Raw genomic sequence first — 13,113 nt, forward strand, 5'->3', positions numbered from 1 at the left:
TATATACTATTATTATTTATATCATTATTACACTTTCTACACTTCTGATTTAGTATTTGCACATTTTACAGTAGAAAGATAATATTTAATAAATGTGTAATTTTTCAAGCCAAAAAATGTAACGCTTCTTACATGTTTTTTCAAGAAAAAATTTAACGCTAAGGAGGAAGCTACTAATTAAAAGGAATAGTTGGAGGCATCGCTTTGACTGAGTTCTTAGATAAGTTATTCATGAATCAATTCTTTTAACTCACATTTTCCATTACAGATTCAATGGGGGTAAGAGGTTTTGGTAACAGCCTCAGGCACGCACAAGGCAAGAATTTAGAAAAACGTTCTTGAAAAACAAAACTTACATCAAATTATGCTTGATTATATTGTATAATTCAAATATATTACCATTATAATGGAAGTAAAAACACAAATGCCCAGATACAATATTTAAATTGCTTATTTCTTTTCCTACATAAGCAGTCAATATTTAATAAAAAGACAAAACATGCAGAATTGTGAAAACAATGGTTACTTGAGCAAATTTTTAAAAATGAGTTGGTGAAACCATAATTGTCTAATTTATTTTTTTAAAAGACAGATGTGCATAATGCAAATGCAACTTCACACTCACACAGAAGGATTTGGAAAAAAAAAATACAACACGCAATCTCTACCTAGAAAAACTCCAACCCGAAATGAAAAGTGGGTCCAAGCAATACCACCTGCATTATTCACTGCAATAACAGACAAACAATGTTACATTCAGTGATGATTTATTACAATATATTATATTTTACACATTTCACTGAAGGTGATACCACAAAAGAATTGGGCATAATGTGTAAAGCACTGATAATCAGTGACTGAAAGTATATTTATATATAAGTTTTAAGCAAAACAAAAGGTAAAAAAAAAAAATAGAAAACATGTCATTGCAGTAACACTGTGTACACTAAGTTTACTTTACAACAGGGAGAGCAGAATTAATGTAAGCTCATGCATTTCAGACACTAGACGGACACTAACATTATCAACAGTGCTTTAAAATACATATTTAAATATGTAATGTGTTCTAAACAGGCTCAACTATTGCAAAAAAGAAAAAGAAAAAAAAACAAAAACAGAAAACTTGTCTGTATGTTTACAGTACAAGATGAGCTATTAAAACAACAAGAATTGCAGCACTGATTACTTGGCACTTTGTGATACACACAATAGGTATTTGGCTTAGAAAGTCTGATTATCCAAAGCAATTGCTTTTTTTTTTAAAGATATCCTTTAGAACCTTTTTGGTTAATAGTTCTACTTTATTAGGTTATTTAAAATATATTCTTTTATAGTATATATATCACCCTAAACAAACTGCATTTAGATTTTCTTCCTAGCTCTAAAGCAGGTGTGGGAATGATTGTCTTTAGTCCTTTAACAATTAAAATATACGTAAAGGATAAAGAATAGCAGAACCCAAAGAAAAGCAACCATAATTCTTTGGGACTGAAAACGAATCTAAATACCTATTTCTTTTGCTACATGAGTTGCAATAATAGTTGTACATTTGCCTAAAATAAAAATATAATTGAATATACACTCTTTTTAAAAGATTTTGTGTAAAAATAAAGTTTGAAGTGTATGGATCAGCCAATGTACCTTAAAAGATATCTGTCTACAGGCAGCTGAAATAAATAAAATCTGTGCCTCTGCCTTGGTTTTTCTATAATTTTAAAACACATTAAAATAAGAAAACCTTATTGTGCACATTCAAATATCTTATTGATGACTTCTGCACAAACATATACAATACCTCCTAGCACTACTGACAAGGTTCACAGCAAAGGATATCTTTCTCTGTATGTAGACAAAACAAACAGATGTGCATGCCATAAATAATAGGCTTCAATTAAACTGAAAGCTGAGACAATTTTCCAGTCTTATGAAGAAAATAACCATTTTTGTGAAAACACATATGATGTTAATATCCTGCTTACCATGACTGCACATGGTAATATAAAATTTGTCCATAAACACCAGTCCCTCTCCAACAACAATACAACACAATTTTTTTTCATATCATCCAATACAGTTGGTTATCAGGGTATAGGGGAAATAAAATTCTTACTAATACAATTTGACTAATCATATTAAACAGGCAAATCAAACAAAGCAATGTGTATTCAAAAATACTTACTTACATGTATTTTATGCTACAACCAAGTTTACAAAAACTTTGCTTAAATGCATTTATATTGAGAAAAAACACTGTTTTCCCAAAACAAAAAGATAATTACATATAAATTATATTTTACACAAAACAAAACAACTGAAAATGGACAATGACATAAAACATTTTGTGGCAGACAAAGCATTGTGATTAAATCTATAAAAAAGAGTAAAATGATAATTAAAATTGCATAATAAATACAACTAAGTGTTGAAATTGACTGAACAAAACAATTATGAATTACATTTTCTAAATGTACAGAATAAACCAATTGCCTTTCAACAACCATAAATGGTAAGGGAGGCTTACTTAATTAAAAATCTTAGTTGATAGATTATTGTTACTTTACTTTTCTAGTAAGAGTGCAATAGCAAAGGTACAATTGATTTTTTTAAGAAAAAAGTGCTAAAACTTTTGAAGTTATTTAATTTGCAATAATTACACTCACAATTATTCTGCTTGCTATTAATTTTTGTAAAAGCAGACACACTAAAAGATTATTTAAACGTTTATTTTAAACGGTGTAGTAAGTGCTTTCTTAACCAAAGCACTAATATAGTTGCATAGAATTAGCTGTTTAGAACAGCATAAAAAACAAATCAAAAGATAAAAAAATACATTATCATTATGCATTATGCATAAACGACACAAAACAAAGACAACACCTATGCAAAATAAAAAAAGATAAAAACAGTCATTCTACATTGTTAAGATGCCACTCTGATACCCAATGTTCTACAAAATGAACAAAAGGGACCTGTTAAAGGACCCTGAAACAAATCCATTAATATTGCCTTTGAAAAGTGAAAATATATTTTATGCTTATAATATTGCTGTGATAGTTAAGAGAAATGTATTATAAAAATTGCTAAGAATACTGCTAAAATAACTGTAGCCATATTTATTTGCAGTAATACCTATAAGAGTAAGAGTAGGAAGCAGAAAAATGTTCACGGGATGTTGAACATCACATTATCATTTTATAGTGATTTTAATGTACTCAGATTTTAAGATATAAATCAATGATGTTGTTAGTGGTAAAAGTAAGTGCTTGTGTCTCAGTGTGAAAAATTAAAACCTACTTTTCTTTTTATAAAAAATGGCACATAGAGGAAAAATATTTTTGCTTTATTATAGTAACCTAAAAGATGGGTGAATTTATAGTGCATAACAATTACTGAGGGTCAGATTTTTTAACTTAGTGCAGTATTTAAACTCATTTGATAAAACATGTTTCTCATGTTCTAAAATTCAGCAAAAGAAAATGCATAAAGGTAAAAGAACAAACATTCAATAACAACACTTACAAATAATAAAAAATGTACAAAACAAAAAATATTTTCTTAAAATAACATATAAAGCAAAACATAATGACAAGATATGCACTCATGGTGCAAGAAAGCAAAATAAGAAATAATGGATTGAAATCCTGCACAGTGCATACCACCTGCAATCTCCTATCTTTGGAATATCAACTTATTTGCTTTTATGCAACCTTCTCACAATAAGCTGATCCCCATAAGCAGCAAATGTCAAACCCTGTCAGAGACTGGGAAATTTCTAAATTATAAGTATCCACTGGATGTTGTATCTGGATAAGATCTCCCATCAACCTGGTGATGATGGTCAAGTGGCTGAGGTGGAACGCTGCCGTCCAATATGCCAAAGGATTTTGAGTAAATCTCATTATTCTGACCTTCAATTCCATTCTGAAACTGAAAATACAAAAAGGAGTAATAAGGATAAATACATTAAAAGGATAGGCTTTTGAGTGTTATTGTTTTTACATGATTTACATTAGAATCACTTTAGATTTTCCTTTCAACCTCTAAAACTTACTTAATTTAATTAACCTGCCAATGGGACAATTGAATAATTTTGTAGCAACTATACCACTATGTACATATTATTTACAAGTTACTCTGGATAAATGATTCAGCTACACAATATAAATAAGGTTTTGAAAGTACTGCACTTATATCAAGGTTACTTATCCTAACCAGCCAAGGAAACAAAAACACAAATGCACATCCCACATAAAATGAAAATGTGTACATTTTTAATGCAAGCATGTTCAGAGGTTTAAGGATAATATTACGGATATAAAATAAATAAACAATTATAATAATAACAATTGCTCTGAAAAAAGAAAACTGATTCCTTATTTCCCACTAGTTACTACAAATGTTTCTCTAAAAAGGTAAAGAAAAACTGAATAGACTAGACCAAACATGCTAGTGGGGCTGAAAAAATCCTCCCTGCACAGCAACAACAATAGGGTTTAGAGGGAAGAGGATAATGTCACTCAAAACATATTACAGTTCAGACAGACATATGTACTGTATGTAATCACATGATGGAGAAGTTCAGAATATTGAAGTTGTTGTAAATTACTAATTACAGTTAATAACTATCAGTTAACCCAACAATTTAATAAGATATAACACATGGTTAGATTTTAGAAAGCACTATGTGTTAAATGTGACACATAGAAATGTGAAGTTTCCCTCTGCCGATTCTCACTCTTTAACATTAGAATCCCTGAAGCCTACGAAAAAAGTCATAATGCTGGGCCACCTTAAACTCCTTCGCACCTCTTCATCAGCGTGTTTGTTTTGCATATGCATCAATCAGCACAAACAGCAACCAGCCTGCAACCCCTTACCCCGCAACGACCACCCCACCACCGACGCAGCTGAAGTCGGATACAACGTTCTCCCAGCTCAAGTCTGTTTATCTGGGTGTGAGGTGTCTGCAGCTGTCTTGGGTGAATAATATATATCGTTATTTGGAATACATTTATATAATGTGTATTCCGTGTCTACAATGATCTGGGTATATGTAGGATGAAATCAAATGCAAGGCAAAAAATGATGAACACATAACTAAGACAAACTTTTTTTTATGTTATAGTAATGATGACAAAATACTGACGTGAAGTGTATAATGTGTGTATAATGTATCAAATACACACTTTCACAAAACAAAGCAAGTGTGCTTTTATTCCAGAATATAACCAAAGAAAAAAAACTCATCTAATTTACATGATGCTGTCAATGAGTTAAAAACCGAACTCCAAATATCAATTGATGCAAACTAGACATGCCTGTTTGGCTGGTGCAGAGGTAAGAAGTGCTGCCTCATTTTAAAGAGGTTGTGGGTTTCAGCTCGGGTTCTCCCCGTTTTCAGTAATGAGCTTGCTTTTATTATTACTATTATATAATAAAACCATACATTTTATTTGAGTCTGTAACACCCAGTGTAACTTTTTGTTACTTGTAAAAGTTCGCTTTGTTTTTCTTTGTTATTCAGGTTTATTCTCTCAGTCACGTTTACGTGGTACAACAAACGTGCCTCTCCCTCTCTGAGTTGATGGTTTTATCTCCATTCTTTTCACAAGAGCAGCGATGACCACATTTGGTGCTGTGGTTAATGCCTGGTCAGAATTATTTGTTGTACCGGCAATCAAAGATATGATGCCCCTTGACCGTTATCAGACTATCATCAGTCATTTGCACTTTGACAACAAAGACACCCGTGCAAAATATTGTTGAGAACTGGGTTGAGTTACAATCCAGGGCAACATGTTACTGTTGATGAGCAACTGTTTCCAACAAAGGTCCGTTGTCCTTTCTTGTAATATATCTCAACCAAGCCTGACAAATTTGGCATAAAGTTTTGGATTGCAGCAGATCTGGAGACAAAGTACATTTGCAATGACACTCCTTTTTTAGGAAAAGATCACAGTCGTCCCACAGGAGAAAGACTTTCCGAGACAAAGGTCATAAAGCACTTTCTGGACAAAGGCAGAACTGTAACAACAGACAACTTCACATCGCTTTCGCTGGCTAATAGACTGTTGCACCGTAACATAACTCTGCTCGGCACCACAAATAAAGTGGGATGGGAACTTCCACCTGCAGCTCAAGTCATTTCAGTACACGAGCAATTGTCCACACTAGTATTTAGATCTGGCACTGCCATGCTGACGGTATATGCACCCAAAAAGGCAAAGTCTGTCTGCATCCTCTGTACCATGCACCATTACGTGGAGACTGGGCAAGACTGGAAAAAAAAATGTTCAAATGGCAACTCATGTTCATAGTGTTTTCAAATAATGGTGTTTTCATGCATGGATGTGTGTGTGAATGTGCTAGAGAGGCAGAGACAGATTTCATGTCATTCAAGTGGTTACTGAATATAAAATAAACACTTTTGCAAAGGTATAATGAAACAAGTGTGGTTTTATTCAAGAATAAAACTGAGTAACAAAAAATTCATGTGACAACAAGATACCAAGAAGACATGATTCACAAGCGTTTGTGTGTCTGCTTATATCCCTTCAGCGATATCTTTAACAGGTAGCAAAAATTTACACAGTATGTTACAGACTAAAATCAAATGTATATTTTTATTATATAATAGTAATTATAATAGCAGCTCACTATTCAAAATGGGGAGAGTCCAGGCTTGAACCCACAACCCCTTGATTACGAAGCAGAATTCTTACCTCTACTCTAGGCAAGCAGACATGTGGGCTTTCTGTCGATTGATATTTGGGCTTGGGTTTTTACTCATTGACCACAACATGTAAATTGAATGATTTCTTTTTCTTTGTTTATATTCCTGAATGAAAGCACACTTTTTTTGTTATACCTTTTGTGAAAGTGTTTGATATTTGGACTTCAGTCTTCACACATACACTTCATGTCAGCATTTTCTCATTATTACTATAACATGAAAAAAGTTTCTCTTTTAGTTATGTGTTCAATATTTCTTGCCTCACATTTCCTGTCATCCTATATTTACCCAGATCGTTGTAGACTCGGATCACACTTGAAATGTATGTATCCCAAATAACGATATATTATTTACCCTGTACAATTCCAGACACCTAACTCCCAGATAAGCAGACTTGAGCTGTGTTAATGTTGTGTCTGACTTCAGCTACCACGGTGGAGGATGGGTGAGCAGGCTGCCTGCTTCTAGTGCTGATCGACACAGTTGCAAAACAAAGACACTACTGACAAGGTGCGAGGGAATTTAAGACTTTTTTTTCGTGGCTTCAAGGGTTCCAGTGTTAAGGGCAACCACTTTTCCCACATGGAATTAGTCCAGATGAGACTATGGAAACACTTGCATTGGTGTGCCTAATGCTTACTTCATTACAACCAGTTTTTAAAATTATTTTGCCAAAAATGTCAATAAATGGGGTTACCTACTGGTACCACAACCCTTTTATCTATGAGATGAAACTGTACATTTATATTTTTCATTGGGTACATAATATGGAGATAATCTCCAGTTACTGTAAAAAAAAAAGGCATAGATTAAAAAAGCAGGAAAAATATCTCTGTATAAATGAAATTGTGGGTGTCTACTTACTGTACATTATAAGCAAAGGTTCAATTTAATATGAGAAAACTAAGTTCTAAAGTTTAAAATCATATACTAGTCTGTCCACTCATTTCTCTATTCTACTTATTTTATTTTTAGACTGTGGGTCAGTCACAAAGCTTAAACACAAAAGCGACTTACTGTACAGTCACTTTCACAGGACAAATGCAGATTCACCAATCAGAGCAATTGTGATGAGAAGAGGCCATTCAGCCCAATAAGCTTGTCCATCCTATTCACCTAGATTGCCCATAATAACATCAAGTTGAGAGTTAAAAGTCCATAAAGTCTTATTCTCCACAATATTTTTTGGTAATTTATTTCATGTGTCTGTCTGTGGCTCTGTGCATGGAGAAATACTTCAAACAGCTGTGTGAAATCTGCCCTTAACAAATTTCAAACCAATTCCTGTGTTCTTGTAGAATTCATTTTAAAGTAACAGTTGAAATTCACTGTACTAATTCCTGTCATAATTTAAAATACTTCAACCATTTCACTTCTGAATCTCTTTGCTTAAAATGAAAAGCTTCAACCCATGCACTCCCTCCTCATACCTCTTAGTTCCAGAATCAGCCTCTCCTTCAGGGACAATACTCTATGTGAGGTCTCAATAGTTCATTATAGAACTTAAGCATAACCTCTCTTGAATTTGTACTCCAGACAATGTGATATACAGTACAAATAAGTGTGTATACTGTATATGAAGAATTTTATCTTCACTTAAATAGTATATTTTGATAAAAGTGCTTTCATAAAAAATGAAAATTTAACCTTGCAATAATTTATTCAACAGAAAAAGTAAGTACACCCTCGGTTGTAATAGCTGGTATTTCCCGCTGTGCCAGAAACAACCTGAAGTAGGCATTTTCTGTACGTCTCTTACATCGCGTGGAACAAGGATTTTCCCACACTTTCCTGCAGAAATCTTTCAGCTGTGTGATGTTTAAGGGATGTCCTACGTGCACAGTGCATTTCAAATGACCCCATAGTATTGTGATGTAATTAAGATCCTGGTTTTGATCTGTGCAAATATATCTCAAAGAACCTGATTTTTACTCACATTTTGAACCATAGGTACAGCTGACTCATAGACAGATTAAGCAAGCAAGCTGATACAGAGAACTGCCATGCAAGCAATATGACAAAAAGATGGACTAGGATAAATGGAAACTGTTCAGTCAGACTGTGGGATGCTGTAACCATGTGCTATATTCTATGTATGTTAAGTCAGCACAAACTTGTGTCCTTGTCTAGAGAGCATTGTAGCCTTGTATAGACTTGTATGTTTGTCTTAGGGGGCCCTGGACCTGGAGAAACTGTATAAAGCCTTAGAAAATGGCCCAGCACACCTGAAGCCAATGAATGGATGAATGACGTCACCCCCTGATCTTGAGAATGCCTTTCACACTTGGATTGATGACATCGACAGCCTCCAATCCTTGGTCTCCCACTCAGGGACAGGGATTCGTCACTGGCTTCATTCGTCTTTGTACTATCTGCAGTGTAAGCTGACATTAAACTTAAGCTAAGTGTATTTTGCCTAAGGGATTATTGATTAACATTACCGCCGTATCACTGGCGAGGGATATTGCCGTTCAATTTATATCTACCACATTGTCATCACTAACGAACCTATTCCCAGTGAGCATGCACCCCCTGCTGGATACAACTAGCACTGCGAGCAGGATTGTGACTAATGTACTAAATACCCTTCTATTAATAATGTATCACTTATTTAAAAAATGTGCTTCTGATAATGTTAGTGTGGGAGGGACTGGTCGAATACCTGGATGGAAGCATGCTAATCCATGGACGCCAGTAGCTAAGTTATTTAATAAATATACCACCCGGACAGCCTGGCCAGAACTGGAAGGGGAAGTAATGCCCCCAAAAGTTAATTTGGCGGTGTTGGAACTAGATTTACATTGTCGGGATAAGAAATCATAAAAAGCCACCGCTGAATTAGGGTGGCTTTTGTTAACCGCGTTACAAGAGTTGGACTTAAAAGTCCAAAGCATGACTATGGAATGTGAGGAACTAAAAAGGGAAACAGAAAATTTAATAGAGGAACAAGCAATCGCTTAAGAATGCACTGAAAATGCCACATCCCAAACAGATGATAAGGAAAAAAATACACTACTTTAGCAGTATGTTTAGTGCAGGTTAAAATACAGAAAAGAGAGAAAAAACAAGGTGACTGGGATCTGGAAACATGGGATGGAGAGGTACATATATAACTCTAATAGTGTATGGTGGAAAGAAGATGAAAATGAACAAGATGCTATAGATGTTAAAAATAACAGTTTTGATATCAAAGACGCAAGGCCAGTTGTCCAGAATAAAGCAAAGGGATACTTGGATGGACAGCACAGACTAACCCAAATCATATAATATTTTACCTAAGCTAAGTTCATGGAAATTGGAAACAATATAGACAAAAGCCAGGTGAAAGCATTATGAAGTGGATACTACGCATGTGGAATAAAAGTGGCGATAGATGTCAGTTAACAAATGCAGAAATTAAGCATTTAGGCTCTATTACCACAAACCCTAAATTACGAAATACACTACAAAGGATAAATAATCCAGTGATGGTTTCAATAGTAGAATGGATTTTAAACGCTGTAGAACATACATGGCCAGACGTGCAAGACACGAAAGACATCAGCCGTTCTTGGTGCACTGCTGTTGAGGCTATTCAGCAGAATCGAGAAACGGGTTTACAATCGGCTATTTATAAAGCTGCCAAACACACCACATTTCCTGGCCATGATAGGGAAGCGTTCACAGCTGAAATGCGTCAAATAATTTAAAAGGGTCTCTGCTATCTATGCTCGACCAGAGTCAATCAACGGAATATGTGGGATGTAGCTACAATGTTAGGTCAGTTAGATGAACTGGGTACTACTTTGTTAACATCTACTGGACAACAGAAACCACTCAAGGCATAGAAATTGAGCAAATGCAAAGATGTTTCTATGATTTGCTCCAAGCAGGGATAGCTAAAGAAGAAATAGACAGAAAACCAACTGCAGCACTTTTTCAGAGATGGAAAGCTCTGAAAAAGAAACGCAATAACGATGTCTGAGTTACAGTCATCCCTCGTTACGTTCCAGAACCCCCCCACGATAGGTGAAAATCCGCGAAGTAGTGACCTATATTTATTTTATTATTTATACATATTTTAAGGCTTTATAAACCCTTCCCACACTCTTATAAACCTTTCTCACTCTCTTGTTAACCTTTCCCACACTCTTATAAACACTTCCTATGCTCTTAAACACTTTCTACATTCTTAAACACCGCAGACCAACACTGCACACAGCGGATCAGACGTCGATGTGTCTGCACTCGCTTTGTGAAGGGGGGCAACTGAACTCACGCTGAGCAGAAATGGACTTTGTGCTGCTTCTGCCAAAAAGCCTGCTTGTCGCTCTGCGCGTTCGGAAGGAGGAGGAGTTGGGGGTGTGTGAGGGTTGAACACACGTTTGCTCAAACCCCCCTCCCCGGAGGCGCAGTACGCTCCTGCCACTTCGCATTGTCAAGGGGGTGGGGAGCTGAATGAACGCTAAGGAGAAGTGGACTTTGTGCTGGCTTTGTGCTGCTTGTCGCTCTGCGTGTCAATGATTTAAAAGCCTGTAGAGCACCTATTTTCCTGTCTCACTGTCTTGTCTTGCATGAAGTTAAAATGTTTTATAATAGTGAGATGTTACTCATATCCTTAGCCCGACATCCACGTATCATATGTGTTAACAAAGTGTGTTTTTTAAGTTTACATGTGTTTAAAGCATGTGGGATGGGTATTTTAAGGCTTAAACTATAAAAATGTTTATTTATATGGTCTTTCTATATCGCGGATTTTCTCCTGTTGCTTATGGGTCTGGAACATAACTTCCGCGATAGGCAGGCAATCACTTTAAAAACCCGCGAAGTCGTGAATCCGCGAAAAGTGAACCGCAAAGTAGCGAGGGATTACTGTAAACCAACAGCACCACCTCTTGAGGAAAAAAAAACACACAAGCAGAGCAAAAGATTATATTCAGATTTAGGGAAAGGGTGACAAACACCCCAACCGACATACTGAAGGAGTGGCAGGTCTACTGTGGACGAGAGATGTAGGGCTCATTCATGAGGGAGATCAACGTCTGTACACCGCGCATCAATTTACTAGTGTAAGGGGAGAAACCCACAGTGGGTCATGGCACTTATTGATACTGGGCCATAAGTCAGTCTGTCTGTCTAAATTTACCACCATACCATTAGCCCTAGGACAGTCAACTCCATTTAAAGTTACTATGTCAATTTCAGAATTACTTGAATACATACTAGGGATAGATTTTCTCACAGGGAGAACAGTACAGACAGAATGGGGAATATTTGCTTTTGGGATTCACACTATAATGTGTTGAGCAGTAAAAGCGATAGTAAGGGAAAAAGCAAAATGGACACCCTTAAAGATTCCTGCACCTGACACACCTGTAAATGTGAGAGTACCATTTGCCAGGGGGCCTGCAAGACACAGTAGAAACGGTGAAAGAGCTATTGCAGATAGAAATCATTTGACCTGCAGTTTGGCCTTTCAACTCTCCTGTGTGGCCAGTCAGAAAACCAGGTGGTTCGTGAAGAATGACAATAGACTACAGAGGATTAAATTCCAAAGCACCCCAATTTGCTACTGCACTTTCTGATATTGCTGCCATCATCGAAGACAACATGGAAGTTCAATCATTTGTGGATGTAATGGGTTTCTGGAGAGCTTTTATGCCACATTTGGGACTGATCAATACAAGATGTTGTAAAGAAAAAGGCACAGTCTGAATGGACAAACAACAGATTGTTTTTTGAGGCAGCTAAAGATGCCTTAACACTAGAATTACCAGAGCCTACGAAAAAACTCGTAGATCCGGCCCACCTTGAATCGCTTCTTCAATCCGTTCACACCTCTCCGCCAGCATCCTTTGTCCTCTAAATGTGCTGATAAAAGACAAGCTGCCAGCAGCCGGCTATTCCATCCCCCCACCGACTTAGAACGTGCGCGAAGTTTTCCCAGCTCATGCCTTGATTGATTATCTGGGAGTGAAGTGGAGTTTTAGACTGGAAATAATAGATCATTATTTGGAACACACGCATTTCATGCGTGTTCCGTTTCTACAGTAATCTGTGTAAACACATTGTTAAAACAGAAACTTTTTCATATTTTAGTAATAAATGTTACAAAATGTAGACATAAACTATAGAATGTGTAAAGCCAAAGATCAAATAAACACTTTCACAAAAGCTTCGAGGATGTTATACCAGTTTCCGTGGCGTAGCGCGCTAAGATTTGCCTTTCAGATCACTGTAGTTTTGCCGTGCCTCACAGACCTCAGTTCGATTCCCCGCTGGGGATAAAGCGTTGCTTTTTTTTTTTCTTTTTAACCTCAAACGGACATAAAATTTATAAATTGGTATGCACTGTCAGTTAATGAGATTGTTATATTTTTATATGGGATGCTCCTTTTAAA

At 35.8% G+C, this 13,113-nt stretch overlaps 1 protein-coding gene across 1 annotated transcript in view; it reads right to left on the reverse strand.

Annotated features, from left to right (window-relative positions):
* Positions 1–750: 750 nt before the first annotated feature.
* LOC114663345 (aryl hydrocarbon receptor-like) overlaps positions 751–13,113 on the reverse strand; it is a 206,666-nt gene continuing 194,303 nt past the window's right edge. Inside the window, 1 exon segment of the mRNA XM_028817017.2 lies at positions 751–3,927. Coding sequence (XP_028672850.1) covers positions 3,778–3,927 — 150 coding nt within the window. The 3' untranslated portion in view covers positions 751–3,777.

The sequence above is a fragment of the Erpetoichthys calabaricus genome, chromosome 13 (assembly GCF_900747795.2).
Source record: "Erpetoichthys calabaricus chromosome 13, fErpCal1.3, whole genome shotgun sequence".
Taxonomy (NCBI): domain Eukaryota; kingdom Metazoa; phylum Chordata; class Cladistia; order Polypteriformes; family Polypteridae; genus Erpetoichthys; species Erpetoichthys calabaricus.